The sequence below is a fragment of the Macrotis lagotis genome, chromosome 1, assembly GCF_037893015.1.
Source record: "Macrotis lagotis isolate mMagLag1 chromosome 1, bilby.v1.9.chrom.fasta, whole genome shotgun sequence".
In the NCBI taxonomy this organism is placed as follows: domain Eukaryota; kingdom Metazoa; phylum Chordata; class Mammalia; order Peramelemorphia; family Peramelidae; genus Macrotis; species Macrotis lagotis.
Genome location: NC_133658.1, coordinates 92,721,303 through 92,736,132, shown reverse-complemented (window position 1 = coordinate 92,736,132; position 14,830 = coordinate 92,721,303). Strand labels below are relative to the sequence as shown.

Below are 14,830 nucleotides of genomic sequence, written 5' to 3'. Positions count from 1 at the left end.
ACTTGATGCCATTCTCCTCTTACCACAGATAATATTATACTTGTTTTCTAGTTGGACCATAGGATTTATATACTCTTATTTTATAGATGAAGAAACAGAGGCTCAGAAAGATTAAGCAATTTACTAAAAGTCACACAGGTTATATAGTCTGCAGGGTCTGCAGAAGATACTTTAAGTATCTTCCTTCCACTCTGCAAGACACCCATCAGTCCTGTGTCATTTTATATTTATTCAGTTTAATTTCCCCTCTTCTCAGTTGCTTTTTATTAAACTTTAGCCTGCTTAAATCTTTACATTTTCCAACTTATCATAAAATTTAGAGCTAGAAAAAAAGATATTTCAAACCAGCAATCTCCTTCTACATAAGCTATAAGTAGGTGACCTGTGATTTTAAATCTTGGTCCTCGAAGATAATTTTGAATTTTTATCAGGGTCATTGTGATGTTGCATGCAGTTACAGGAAAATAGCTAAATTTCAGATTCTGCCAGTTTTTAAACTTTATTGGAGGGCATGATTTTCAACCACTTTTAGTGCCACACACCTTCCTCTCCACCATGCCATCTCCACCCTATCTTAAATTTTCTGCTATTTACAGAATCTCTGCAGCCCTCAGAAATACTTTTGATCAGGGAGTGAGTAAAGAGAGTAACCGTTACCTTGCAGAGTCTGATGAAGACTTGGGTCAATCCCAGAGGGCAGAGGGAAACTGTCTATACCTCTTGTTCTCCATGTGGTGAAGCTGCCTTGATTTTCACTGGAATAGAGTAAATAGAGAGTTCTCTATAATAGATGGTCTTTTTGTAACGATGAAGCAAATGTAGAAGTGCCCTATCTTATGTCATGTTAAGTCAAATCAAAAAGCATTTATGAAATGCTTACTATCAGTCAGGCATTTTTGGAACTGGAAGATTAGAAGATAGCTAGTGAATATTATCACAGTTGATACTGTTGTTAAATAAAATAGCATTTTCAAATATTACTTTGATGAATTCATGACCTCTATGGATTAAATTCTCTTGCTACCTGTACATCTTCCAGTCCATCCATGCCTTCTTGTCACATGCCATTCTTGTTCATCACCTCTAAGATCTTCACAGATTCTTCACATTGGAGACCTTCCTCTGGGTCTTTTAATATTTTATGAAATCCACACAATTCTTTAGCTGCCTATATGCTCTACCTTTCCTTGTTACATGATAATGTTTGTCCTTCATTTTCAAAGATCATGACATCAGGGAGGTGATACCAGGACAAGCACATGAATTGGATTTACTGAGGGGGGGCTGTGCAAAATCACCAAGCCACATTTTCTCCTCCCTAGGTATCTGGGTCCAGTGAGCTGGATATGAATCAGGATGACTGGAGATGGCCCTGGATGCGAGACAATCAGGGTTAAGTGACTTGCCCAAGGTCACATAGCTAAGCAATCATTAAATGTCTGAGGTCAGATTTGAATTCAGATCCTCCCAATTCCAGGGCTGGTGCTTTATCCACTGCAACACCTGCCCTTGCCCTGCTTTCTTAACAACCTTTCCTTTCACATATATCATGGCACCATGATCTGTGAGAGGATTGCTGACCTTTACTTCCACATTTCTATAGTTGGTAAGGTCATCAGCTACTTTTTTTTAATTGATTTTTTATTAAAGATATTATTTGAGTTTTACAATTTTCCCCCAATCTTACTTCCCCCCCACCCCACGGAAAGCAATCTGTCATCTTTACTTTGTTTCCATGTTGTACCTTGATCCAAATTGAGTGTGATGAGAGAGAAGTCATATCCTTAAGGAAGAGACAAGAAGTCTAAGAGGTAACAAGATCAGACAATAAGATATCTGGTTTTTTTTCCCCTAAATTAAAGGGAATAGTCCTTGAACTTTGTTCAAACTCCACGGCTCTTTATCTGGATACGGATGGCACTCTCCTTTGCAGACAGCCAAAATTGTCCCTGATTGTTGCACTGATGGAATGAGCAAGTTCTTCAAGGTTGATCATCACTCCCATGTTGCTGTTAGGGTGTACAGTGTTTTTCTGGTTCTGCTCATCTCACTCAGCATCAGTTCATGCAAATCCCTCCAGGCTTTCCTGAATTCTTGTCCCTCCTGGTTTCTAATAGAACAATAATGTTCCATGATATACATATACCACAGTTTGCTAAGCCATTCCCCAATTGAAGGACATTTACTTGATTTCCAATTCTTTGCCACCACAAATAGGCTGCTATGAATACTTTTGTACAAGTGATGTTTTTACCCTTTTTCATCATCTCTTCAGGGTATAGACCCAGTAGTGGTATTGCTGTGTCAAATGATATGCACATTTTTGTTGCCCTTTGGGCGTAATTCCAAGTTGCTTTCCAGAAAGGCTGGATGAGTTCACAGTCAAATATAATTTTTGCAGGTTTAATGATGATGTTTGCAATTTACTGACAAAATATTGTCATGAATCCTATATTACACATACTATTCTAAAAGTCTTAATACAGTTGTAAGCATTAATAACTTATAACTACTAAAACTGCTAAAACTTATGTTGCCCATGAAGGTTTAATTATGTGAAGTATTACAGAGATAACCTTATTCAGCTTAGCTTAAGTCTAGGTAAAAGTTACACTCTATCATTTTACTGTAATAGGATCTCTTAAAGCATATGATTCTAAACAGGTATATCATTGCCTTGGACTTATTTCATTATTGGAAGAACCCAAAGAACTTCCATTTTGCATCATCTACTTTTCCCTTTGATTTTGACTGCTAGTAAAAATAATGACATTTGGTCTTTTGCAAACATCCCTGTTGAACTCCTTTCATTTCATAGAATCTTTGTGCTGTATGGGACTTTAGTGATCATTTGTCAACTCCTTTTACTTCCTGAGAAAGGAAGTCATGCGACCAAGGTTATACAATCAGGATGAGACCAAGCACTAGAATTCGGACTTCTGCCTCCCAGTTCTGGGTCCTATGCATTTATTATATATGTCAGTTGTTGAAGCAGCATGATCTTTTGTGTTGTGAGATAGGCAAATCTAACAAAACCATGTTGTTAAAGATACTAGGTACACAGGAATGTGGAGAAAGAAGTGCCCCATGATTTTTGTATTTAGAAGCACTTGTGATGGGATTCTATGATTTCTGACTTAGTGGCACCTCCTTCCCCTCACACAGCATCCCCTTCCCTACCCCCCCACCCCCATTACATTCACCATGGAGAAACAATGACTCAGTGTTATTTTTGTTAGAACCTTATGTTAGGAAGAAGACAGCTTGCTATTCTTCAGGTTTCATGAATTTCTCATTTATAGGAGCCTTACAAGACCCAATGGTCACATTTTTATTCATAGTCTCCCTAGTCTGGTGAGGGTGGAATCTGGCAGGTGGACAAGGATAGCTGATGCCATTCCCACTTTCTCCATTCCTGCTGCCCCTTTTAGATTTTCTTTTCTGCTAATTTTCAAGGCGATGAGGTGCATGAAACAAAGAAGCAAGCTGTACAGTGAAAAATTGTGAGTGGCAGAAGATACTTTTTTTTTCTGGCTGAGGGTTTCACCTGATTTATGGTTATAACCCTTATAGCTAGGGGCTTTCAACACCCTGATAGCCCAGGCTTTAAATTCTTTGGTGAAAAAAGAGGTGTCTTCTCCACAGTCAGTGACCTCTGCAAATAAGTAAGGAACTCAGACGCTAAGTCTGACTCTCTGGCTCCTCATGGGTCTGAAGTAGGAACCATCTTGCTTTCTCATGTCCTTGAGGACATGTTTTTATAGGAGCTTCTCCTTGGAAAGGTCCCTGAAATTGAAGGGAAGGGGATTTGATGAGTCTGAGGAGAGTAGTTCTGATAGGATTCCTTCACCTTTTCAGGGACAGACAGAATTATGGAATAGGCAAGGGAAGGGCTTATTGGAGGAGCCCACCTGGACTTTGGATGCAGCAAACTGAAACTAGATGATATATACCACCTAGGATATAAATCAGTACTCAGTATGCTTCCATAGGCAAAGTCCATATCATGAAATCACCATCATAAAGACATGAAATTTGAAGGACTTTTTTTCTGAGTCAGAAGGATAGATTATGCCTATGACAAATAGCATGTATTTTTTATAGGATGGGTGGTTAGCATGAGAATAGACTGTCTATAGCAGTGAGACAGAAATGTTGTTTGGAGGTAACTAGGTCATTTGGACCTGCAGCTTCATTACACATAGTTAAACCCATGCTTTTTGTCAGTGAGGTGGTACAGTAGATAGTTTTCCAGATCTGGAATCAGGAAGATGCACTATCATGAGTTCAAATTTGACCTCAGAAACTTACTGACTCTGGAACCCTGGACAAGTCACTAATCCTGTTTGTTTTAGTTTTCATAACTGTAAAATGAGCTAGAGAAGGAAAGTGCAAATCACTCCAATTTTTGCCAAGAAAGTCTCAAAATAGGGTCATGGGGTCATGGAGAATCAGACATGATTGGAAAATGACTGAACAACAAAACTAGTTTTAACAAGCAGAATTTACCAACCTAGACTTTAAAAAACAAAACTAAAACAAAGAGCAATCATAGGATAGTGATTTTTTTAATATTGCTGCTTGGCCTAGATCATTTCACTTTTCTTTAGTTCTACATCTCTCCCTCACACTTCTGATAGAAGATACCTGAGTCATTAATGATCAGAGAATCCTAGAATTTTTAGAGGTAGAAGAGATCTCAGCGGTCACCTTGTATCTCAAAAGGAATCCCCAGTATAACCCTCCTGACAAATGGTCATACAGCCTCTGCTTAAAGAACTTCAATGAGAAAGAGGCCTCTTTCTCTTGAAGATAGCCTATCCCACATTTTGTTGGGCCTAATTTTGGGAAGTTTTTCCTTCTACAAGACTAAATTTTCCCCTTTTCATCTTCTCATTGTGTCTGTTTCTGGCTTCTGGGACCAAAGAATGGCCTTTCAGATCCTTTTCTCTAGACTAAACTTTCCTAGCTACTTCAAGTAATCATTATATGATGTGAAGCCCTCCATTCTCCTGCTTGCCATCCTCTGGATGCTCTCCAACTTTCAATGCCATTCTTTTATTTTTTTATTTTTTATATTTAATATTTATTCTCATTTTGTACAAATAATGTTTTTATATATTAATAAAATATTCTTATTTAAGAGTAAACAAAATACCCCCTCCCCCCAAAAATATAGACTCACTCGAGCGATAAAATAAAGGGGAAAGAAAAAAATAATAGGAAAAATTGTAGGTATGGCCAGGTGACGCAATGGACGGAGCACCAGCTCTGGAGCCAGGAGCACCCGAGCCCATATCCGGCCCCGTACACCCAACAATCACCCAGCTGTGTGACATGAAAGCCTCCCCAACCCCACTGCCCTGCAAAAACCAAAAAAGAAAAAAAAGACTCAAAATAAAATAAAATAGCAATAATAGTAGGGGTGGCTGGGTGGCGGACAGAGCATTGGCCCTTGAGCCAGGAGCACCCAGGTCCAAATCCGGCCTCAGACACCCAACAATCACCCTGCTATGTGGCCCCAGGCAGGCTACCCAGCCCCATTTGCCCTGCAAAATAATAATAATAAAAAATGTGCTTCAGTCTTTGTTCCAACACCACCAGCTCTGTCGCGGGTGGATCACATTCTTTAGGATAAGTCCATCACAAAAGTTACTTCCATATTTTTCCACCGTTGCCATTGCTGATCGCAACTCTCTCCTTTCGTATTTCTCCACTACCATGTACTATATTTTCTCTCTCCTTTCACTCTCTCTCTGCTGTAAGGTAGCTGAGTGGCACAGCAGACAGATCCCTGGTCCTGGGGCCAAGAGGCCCTGAGCCACCATACCACCCCTTAGGCCCAGAATACACCTGGCCCTATGGTCCCAGACAGGCCATCCAATCCCAGCCCCTTGCAAGAAGTAAAAAAGGAAAATATGTTATATCTGACCACTCTCCCCCCATGGTCCATCCTCTTCTCCATCACTCACATCCCCCCCTTCCCCCTGTCCCCCCCTCCTTCTTACTCCAGATGTCTATACCCCATTGAGTGTATATGCTGTTTCCTCTCCTAGCCACCTCTGATGAGAGCAAAGGTTCCCTCATTCCCCCTTGCCTTCCCCCCTTCATATCATTGCAATAGCTCATTGTAATAAAGAAAAATCTTATTATATGAAATATCTTGTCCTATTCCCCTCTCCTTTTTCTTTCTCCCATTACATTTCCCTTTTTTTTCTATTGACTCCATTTTCACCCCATATTTTTATCTTCAATTTCAAAATTTTTTCTCCTGTGCTTCAACTATAAAAGTTCCTTCTATCTGCTCTATTAACTGAGAAGGTTCATATGAGTATTATCAGTGTCATTTTTCTATGCAGGAATACATGCAGTTCATCCTCATTAAGTCCCTCATATTTTTCCCTTCTCCAATCTCTATGCTTCACCTGAGTCCTGTATTTGAAGATCAAACCTTCTGTTCAGCTCTGGCCATTCCAACAGGAACATTTGAAATTCCCCTGGTTCATTGAAAGTCCATCTTTTTCCCTGGAAGAGGACATTCAGCCTTGCTGGGTAGTTCATTCTTGGTTGCATTCTAAGCTCTTTTGCCTTCCGGTATATTATATTCCAAGCCCTACAAGCTTTTAATGTAGTTGCTGCTAAGTCCTGTGTGATCCTGACTGCAGCTCTATGATATTTGAACTGTGTCCTTCTGGCTGCTTGTAATATTATCTCTTTGACTTGGGAGTTCTGGAACTTGGCTATAATATTCCTAGGGGTTGGATTTTTGGGATCTCTTTCTCAGGGGATCTGTGGATTCTCTCCATTTCTATTTTGCCCTCTGCTTCTAGGATATTAGGGTAATTTTCCTGTAGTAATTCTTTGAAAATGATGTCAAGACTCTTTTCCTGATCATGACTTTCAGGTATTCCAATAATTTTTAAATTATCTTTCCTAAATCTGTTTTCCATATCAGTTGTTTTTTCAATGAGATGTTTCACATTTTCTTCTAATTTTTCATTCTTTTGGTTTTGAAGTATTGAGTACTGATTTTACATAAATTCATCAATCTCCCTGAGTTCTATTCTTTGTCTGAAGGATTTATTTTCCTCAGAGAGTTTTCTTATTCTCTTTTTCCATCTGGCCAATTAAAGCATTCTTCTCCTCAGTAACTTTTTTTAAATTTTTTTTTTGTAAGGCAAATGGGGTTAAGTGGCTTGCCCAAGGCCACACAGCTAGGTAATTATTAAGTGTCTGAGACCGGATTTGAACCCAGGTACTCCTGACTCCAAGGCCAGCGCTTTATCCACTACGCCACCTAGCTGCCCCTCCTCACTAACTTTTTGAACTGTTTTATCCATTTGACCTAAACTGGTTTTTAACATGCTGTTTTCTTCAGTTTTTTTTTTTTTTTGGATTTCCTTGACTAAGCTGCTGACTTCATTTTCATGTTTTTCCTGCATCTCTCTCATTTCTTTTCCTAGTTTTTTTCCTACCTCCCTCATTTGATTTTCAAAGTCTTTTTTGAGCTCTGTCATAGCCTGAGCCCAATTTCTGTTTTTCTTGGAGTCTTTAGATGCAGGCGCTTGTGCTTCCTCATCTTCAGACTGAGTGTTTTGATCCTTCTTGGGCAAGATATTTCTCAATGGTGTTCCTCTTTTTTTTGTGCTTGCTCATTTTCCCAGACTAAGCCTGTTTTGGGGGGTGCTTCCTGAGCTTTTGGGACACTCCCACAAGGATCTCAGTGTGTGAAGCTCTGCCCTCCCTCCTGGTCTGTGAATGACCATATGCACCCCGCCTCTGCCATGGGGCTGAGGTAGGGGGGGCCTAGACTGCGATCAGGATCTGAATGTGGTCAGAGCCCCAGAATCCTGTTCCAGGGGCAGAGCTCTGCAGTCTCTTTTCACTCCCCTCCCTAGGTTCAATGGGCTCATGCCCTGGGGGCTCCTGCTTACCAGCTGCACCTGCTTCTGTTTCCTGGATCTGGACTGCCTTGGCCATGCTGCTTGCTGTGTACCCTGAGGACTGGGCTTCACATGCTCACTCTGGCAAAGGCCCCCAGCCTGCCCCGCCCCCCCTTCCACCAGTTTGTGTACAGTGCTCCCCAGGGTGTAGGTTCAGAAACTCCCAGGCTGCTGTGAGTGCCCTGGGGCTGCCTCCGGGAGGCTGAAGTTCTTTCACTCTGGCGGGCCGCCCCTCCAACCCCAGGCAGCAGAGCCTTTCTGCTCCTTTCCAGGTTACCTTGAGTAGGAGAACTGCCTCACTGGGTCCCTCTGTGGGTTCTGTCTCTCGAAAATTTAATTAGAGTCCTCAGTTTTGAAGATTTATGAGAGAGAGCCTAAGACACATATGCTCTTGTTGCCATCTTGGCTCCACCCCCCCTTTCAATGCCATTTTTAATCCTGGGACAGTCCAAAACACAACACCAGGTCTGAATACAGAGGGACCATCACTTCTTTATTCTTGGGAATTTTGTCTCTCTAAATGGAATCCAAGTTATCATTGGATGAGGAATAAAGAATAGAAAAATCATTGGTTTCAGCTTTAAAAATTTTTAATTTGTTTTATAGGAAGTTTCAGATTAGTTAAAATATAGCTTTTATACACAGTTTATACTCTAGCTGCATGCAAAAATAGTCTTTTGAGAAAAGTCTAATGGATATTATTGTTTGTATATTTGTGGATTGCTCCAAGTTAATTATTTATTGTTAAAAAAAGATCTTGCTTTTCAAAAATAATTTATGCTGGTATCTAATTAACCTTAGTGGAAACTTTAAATTTTATAAATAAATAAGGACTTCATCACACTTAATGAATTTGCATTTGTACTCTGTCAGTTATTAAATTGTGAAAGATCTGATAAGGGTAGGCTTGTCTCTGTTCTTCATGTTCTCTGGAAAAGTAAATGAATTAATGTCAATGTACTATTTGAAAAAATCTGAGTGCTATTAAAATGCTTAAAAATAAAATGATCAATTCTTTTTTTTTGTTCTCTTGACAGGATAATTGAAGCCATCTGTATAGGTTGGTTCACTGCAGAGTGCATTGTGAGGTTCATCATCTCCAAAAACAAGTGTGAGTTTGTCAAGAGACCCCTGAACATCATTGATTTACTGGCAATTACTCCCTATTACATCTCAGTGTTAATGACAGTCTTTACAGGAGAGAACTCTCAACTTCAGAGAGCTGGAGTCACCTTGAGAGTACTTAGAATGATGAGGATTTTTTGGGTAATTAAGCTTGCCCGTCATTTCATTGGCCTTCAGACACTTGGTTTGACGCTCAAACGTTGTTATAGAGAAATGGTTATGTTACTTGTCTTTATTTGTGTTGCCATGGCAATCTTTAGTGCACTTTCTCAGCTTCTTGAACATGGGCTGGACCTGGAAACATCCAACAAAGATTATGCCAGCATCCCCGCTGCCTGCTGGTGGGTGATTATCTCTATGACTACAGTTGGCTATGGCGATATGTATCCTATCACAGTCCCTGGAAGAATACTTGGAGGAGTTTGTGTAGTGAGTGGAATTGTTCTATTGGCGTTGCCCATAACTTTTATCTACCATAGCTTTGTGCAATGTTACCATGAGCTCAAGTTTAGATCTGCTAGATATAGTAGAAGCCTCTCCACTGAATTCCTGAATTGAGCATCTCTGCTCTCCTTCTGCCACTACTAGTAACACATCTGCTGATCAAAGAAACCATAAAGTCCTCCACAAGAGCCTCTTGCTGGATGATCTCTGGAAGAATATTGTCATCAACTTTGTTGAGTAATTGTAATCCTGTCCCACAGAGGAGGAGAATATTTCATTTATTAAAAAAAGAAGTAGGATGGAACATAAGGAAGAAATGTCATAGACTTTTAGACTCTTAGAATGATGAGAAGAAGATTTCAGGACCTTATTTAGACTTTATCCTCTTTGCCTTGAATAACTAGATTTCAAAAAGCACATATTATTTAAATATTTAAAAACATACAAGTTCTATTTTCCAAATATATTTCAATGCTTGTATTCAGAAAAAAAGTTTGGAATTTATAGTATTCTGGTTAGTTTAAAAAAAAGCATCTCTCCTTCCTGATGGTGTACAATTTTTTTATATCATTGTCAGGAGTATCCCAGAAATATATACCGCATGCAAGAATGGCTCAACGCATACTAAAGAGATCTGGCTAAAATATTTAAGCCGTTGAATGAGGCTATAAGCAAATGGGAATAACTTTTGGCTCTTCAGCATCTGTCTCAATTTACTAGTTATATTTTGTTCTCATAATACTCTCTGTATATTATAACTTTATTGAACTTTGAATATTATATTCCTTTATTGTTGAGATGGATTTTTCTTTTAATTGTTTCCTTGTTTAATTGTCCACATAAGTTATTTAAAAGCAAAAGAACTTCCTTTCCTGGGTTATTTTATCATCAGGTCATATCCTAACAAATTGAAAGTGTCAATGCCCAGTGAAAAGATTGCTGAAGCTGTAATTAGGAGTCCTGGGTTCTACTCTTGCCTTGGGCATTTATTTGTTTTGTGACCATAGCTGAATCACCAGGCCCTTCAGTTCCATATCACTAAATGGCAATAATGATTTGTGTACTATCTCACAAGGTTGTTGTGAGGAAGCACTTTGGAAATCTTTAAGCATCATATTGAATTTTTAGATGTCTGCATAATTCTGTGCAAATTTTAAGAGAGAGAGTTTGATCAGTAGTGGAAGTGGAGTTATATCTTCTTTTTATGGCAAGGGTTAAGTGACTTGCCTGAGGTCATACAGCTAGGCAATTATTGTGACAGATTTGAACTCAGGTCCTCCTGACTCCAGGGCCAATGCTCTATCCACTGCCCCACCTAGCCGCCCCGAGTGATATATTATTAATGGGTGTTCAGCTCCAGCCAAATACAGATGTGTACAAACACACTCACATTCACACAAGCACACACCTCAATTGTGCTATTTTAGAAAAATAACTTTTCAAATCCTATGCTGTATGTACAGTTGAAGTGACATTAATAAGTCACCCTACAGATCAGTTAACCAAGATGATGTTTCTGTGCTACTGAAATTTAACAGTTTTCTAATCAGATCTTTTTATTATACAAAGATTTTGTATAATCAGTAGAACTGCCTGTGTAATAAGACTGGTTCAGCTAAGACAACTAAAAAGTATGTTTCTGTTCTTTTTATCTGATATTTTAAATATCAGATAGGCATAAACATGTTGACTTCTGTCTAGAAGAAGATATTGATATATAGATTTTTCCATAATCATCACTCCCATCAAAAAACTTTAACTAATTTAACTTAAATTCATGGAGACATTATTAATTTAAATGTGTGATACATAATATATATGTGTGTGTATATATATATATATATATATATATATATATATATATATATATATATATATATTAAGTGGGCAAAATTACTGTTTTAAAGTAATGACTTGAACGTGAGGATTTCAGAGGGGAATGGTAATCAGATTACCGGTACAGGTCAGGATCAAGGGACAGTTCCTGATTTGTTCTCACTATCTCTAATTGTAATTTATCCCTACTGAATCTAGTAAAAAGTCCTGAGACCAGTCCTATGGGAATCATGTGATGTTATTTAACCATCTAGTTATCAATCTAGTCGTCCTAGAATTTTACTTGTCTGTTATACTTCTCCCACCTCCAATTAATTATTCTGATTTATTTCAGCTATTTTTGACTCAACTATCCTTGGAGTAAGGTGCAAGAATTCATCTGTTTTCTCTACTTGGAATAAAGACTTTGGGAGTTCACATGTAGATTCCAAGAGACTAAAGTTCATTAGAACAAACTCACATTAGCTGGGGGAAAAAAATCTGATCACTCTAAATTTAATTGTTACTAGAAATATTTCACATATGCATATTATCTACCTAGTTGTATTGTAAACTTCTTGAGGGCAAGGACCCAATGTCTTCTGTATCTTGGCTCACAGAGTCAAAGATCTAAAGGTAGAAGTGACCTCAAAATTCATTTAGGCTTCCCTTTATTGGTGAACAAAATTACTTGCCAAGATTATCCAAAAAGGGGTAGAATTTAAACTTTGCTCTTGTAAAACTTGCTCTTGTTCTTCCCACTGTTTCCACTGCTTTTCCTATATTATCTTTTTTTTATTTAATTTTTTTTTAGGTTTTTGCAAGGCAAATGGGCTTAAGTGGCTTGCCCAAGGCCACACAGCTAGGTAATTATTAAGTATCTGAGACCAGATTTGAACCCAGGTACTCCTGACTCCAGGGCTGGTGCTTTATCCACTGCACCACCTAGCCACCCCTTTTCCTATATTATCTTGCACAGAATTATACATGATGGATTGATTGAATGAAACAGCCATATAAATAGACTAATATATTAACACAAATCTATAGATTGGACAGCATTCACTGTCTTTCAATGACAAAAAATTCCCTTGCTGATCCCTTTGATGAAGACACACTTTACATCTGGCATAATTCCAGTTTAGATCAAAGTACACTGGAAAATTCATGCAGTAGCTAATTAGAACTAAGATTTGAGTTTGTTCGTGCACTCTCAAATTCTGTGCCCAAAAGTCTGCTCATATGAACACCATATTCTTTCAGTACAGTTGCTGATAGTTGCCTCTCATAGGAAAATACTTTTATTAAATGAAGTTCTTTCCCATTCAGCTGAATAAGGATTAACTGCTTTTTTTCTTAATCTTTTTTTTAGTTTTTTTTCTAGGCAATGGAATTAAGTGGCTTTCCCAAAGCCACACAGCTAGGTAATTATTAAGTGTCTGAGGCTGGATTTGAACTCAGGTACTCGTGACTCCAGGGCCAGTGCTCTATCCACTGCGCCACCTAGCCACCCCTCTTTTTTCTTAATCTTAAAAATATTTACTCATTATTTCTTTTTTTTATGATGGAAATATCTTTGTAGTATCTGTAAAGAAACTGATGAGTCAGATACTATCCTAAATGAAGTCAGTATGGCCCACTGGAAAGATTCTTGGGTTGTGTCTATGTGTCAGGAAACCTGGTTCCTAATTCCTACTCACAGACTTGACTCATTGCCTACCCATCTGTAAAATAGGAATAATTTTTCAAGAAATTTTTTTCAAGTATTTTTCCTATTTTATATATACAGTTTCAACATTCATTTTTAAAAATGTTGAGTTAGTTCTAAATGTTCTCCCTCGGTTCCCTGTTCCCTCTGTGAAACAGCAAGTAGTTTGATATAGGTTATACATGTGCAGTCATGCAAAGCACATTTCCATATTAGTCATGTTATAAAAGAAAATGCAGACCAAAAAATTTCAAGAAAAATAAAGTTAAATAAATATGCTTTAATCTATATTCAAATTCCTTCAGTCTTCTCTTTGGGAACGATTAAAATTTTTCATGATGAGTCCTTCAGAATTGTCTTAGATCATTATATTGCTGAGATTAACTAAATCATTTATTTACAGTTGATCATTGTACAATATTGTTTTTACTACATATAGTATTCTCCTAATTCTGCTCATTTCACTTTGAAACAGTACATGTAAGCCTTCCCTGGTTTTTCTGAAACCACCTCCCTCATCATTTCTTATAGTGCAATAGTATTTCATCACAATCGTATACTACAACTTGTTCAGCCATTCTATAATTAATGAACATCCCCTCCATTTCTAAGTTTTTGCTTCTGCAAAAAGCTGCTATAAATATTTTTATACATATTGATCCTTTTTTATCTCTTTGGAATCAATCCTAGTAGTGCTAATGCTGAGTCAAAGGGTATTCACATTTTTTTAGTTTTTTGGGGGCACAATTCTAAATTACTTTTCAGAATGATTGGATCAATTTACAATTCTACAAACAACAGTGGATTAGTATCCCAAGTTTTCCTCAAGCCCTTCAACGTTGATCATTTTTTATTTTCTATTATATCAGTCAATCTAATAGGTGTGAGGTGGCACCTCAGTTAATTTAATTAATTAATTTAATTTCTCTGATCAATGGCAGTTTAGAGCATTTTTTCATATGACTAGATAGCTTTGATTTTTTTCATCTGAAAACTGCCTGTTTATTATCTTTGATCATTTATCAATTAGGGAATGACTTGTATTTTGTATAAATTTGACTCAGTTCTTTATTTTTTTTTTTAGAAAGGAGGCCTTTATCAGGAAAAACTTGCTATAAAATTATTTTCTCTCAGTTTTCTACTTTTTTTTTTCAGTTTTTGCAAGGCAGATGGGATTAAGTGGCTTACCCAAGGCCACACAGGTAGGTAATTATTAAGTGTCTGAGGCTGAATTTGAACTCGGGTGCTCCTGACTCCAGGGCCGGTGCTCCATCCACTGCACCACCTAGCTGCCCTTTATACTTTTCTTCTAATCTTGGCTTTTTGGGTTTTTTTGTGCAAAACCTTTTAAATTTAATATAATTGAAATTATCCATTTTATATCACACAATGCTATCTTGTTTGTTAGTAAATTTTTCCCATATTCATAGTTCTACTCACAGACTTAGCTTATTGTTTACCCATCTGCAAAATAGGAATCATTTTTTAGTAAGCTATTCCATGCTCCCCTAATTTGCTTATGATATCATCCTTTTGTCTTTATCTTGGTATATGATGTGAGATGTTGGTCTATACTTAATTTCTGCCAAATTGCTTTCCATTTTTCTTGGCAATTTTTGTTGACTAGTGAGTTCTTGTCCCCAAAGCTGGAGTATTTGGGCTCATCTCACACACACTTAGATGACTATGGTCATTTACCATTGTATCTTGTGTACCTAATCTATTCTACTGATCAACCATTCTGTTTCTTTACCAGGACCAGGAAATACTTTATTTTTTTGTTTGGTTTTTGTGA

The 14,830-nt window shown here is 37.8% G+C and overlaps 1 protein-coding gene across 2 annotated transcripts in view; it reads left to right on the top strand.

Moving 5' to 3' along the window:
- Nucleotides 1–14,172, top strand: part of KCNG3 (potassium voltage-gated channel modifier subfamily G member 3) — a 48,693-nt gene extending 34,521 nt beyond the window's left edge. Inside the window, exon 2 of one of the 2 annotated variants that reach the window (XM_074204661.1) lies at nt 8,981–14,172. In XM_074204661.1, the coding sequence (XP_074060762.1) occupies nt 8,981–9,626 (646 nt within the window). In that variant the 3' untranslated portion in view covers nt 9,627–14,172. The remainder of the gene's footprint in view (nt 1–8,980) is intronic. The other variant, XM_074204668.1, reaches the window with a different exon arrangement.
- The last annotated feature ends 658 nt before the right edge of the window (nt 14,173–14,830 follow it).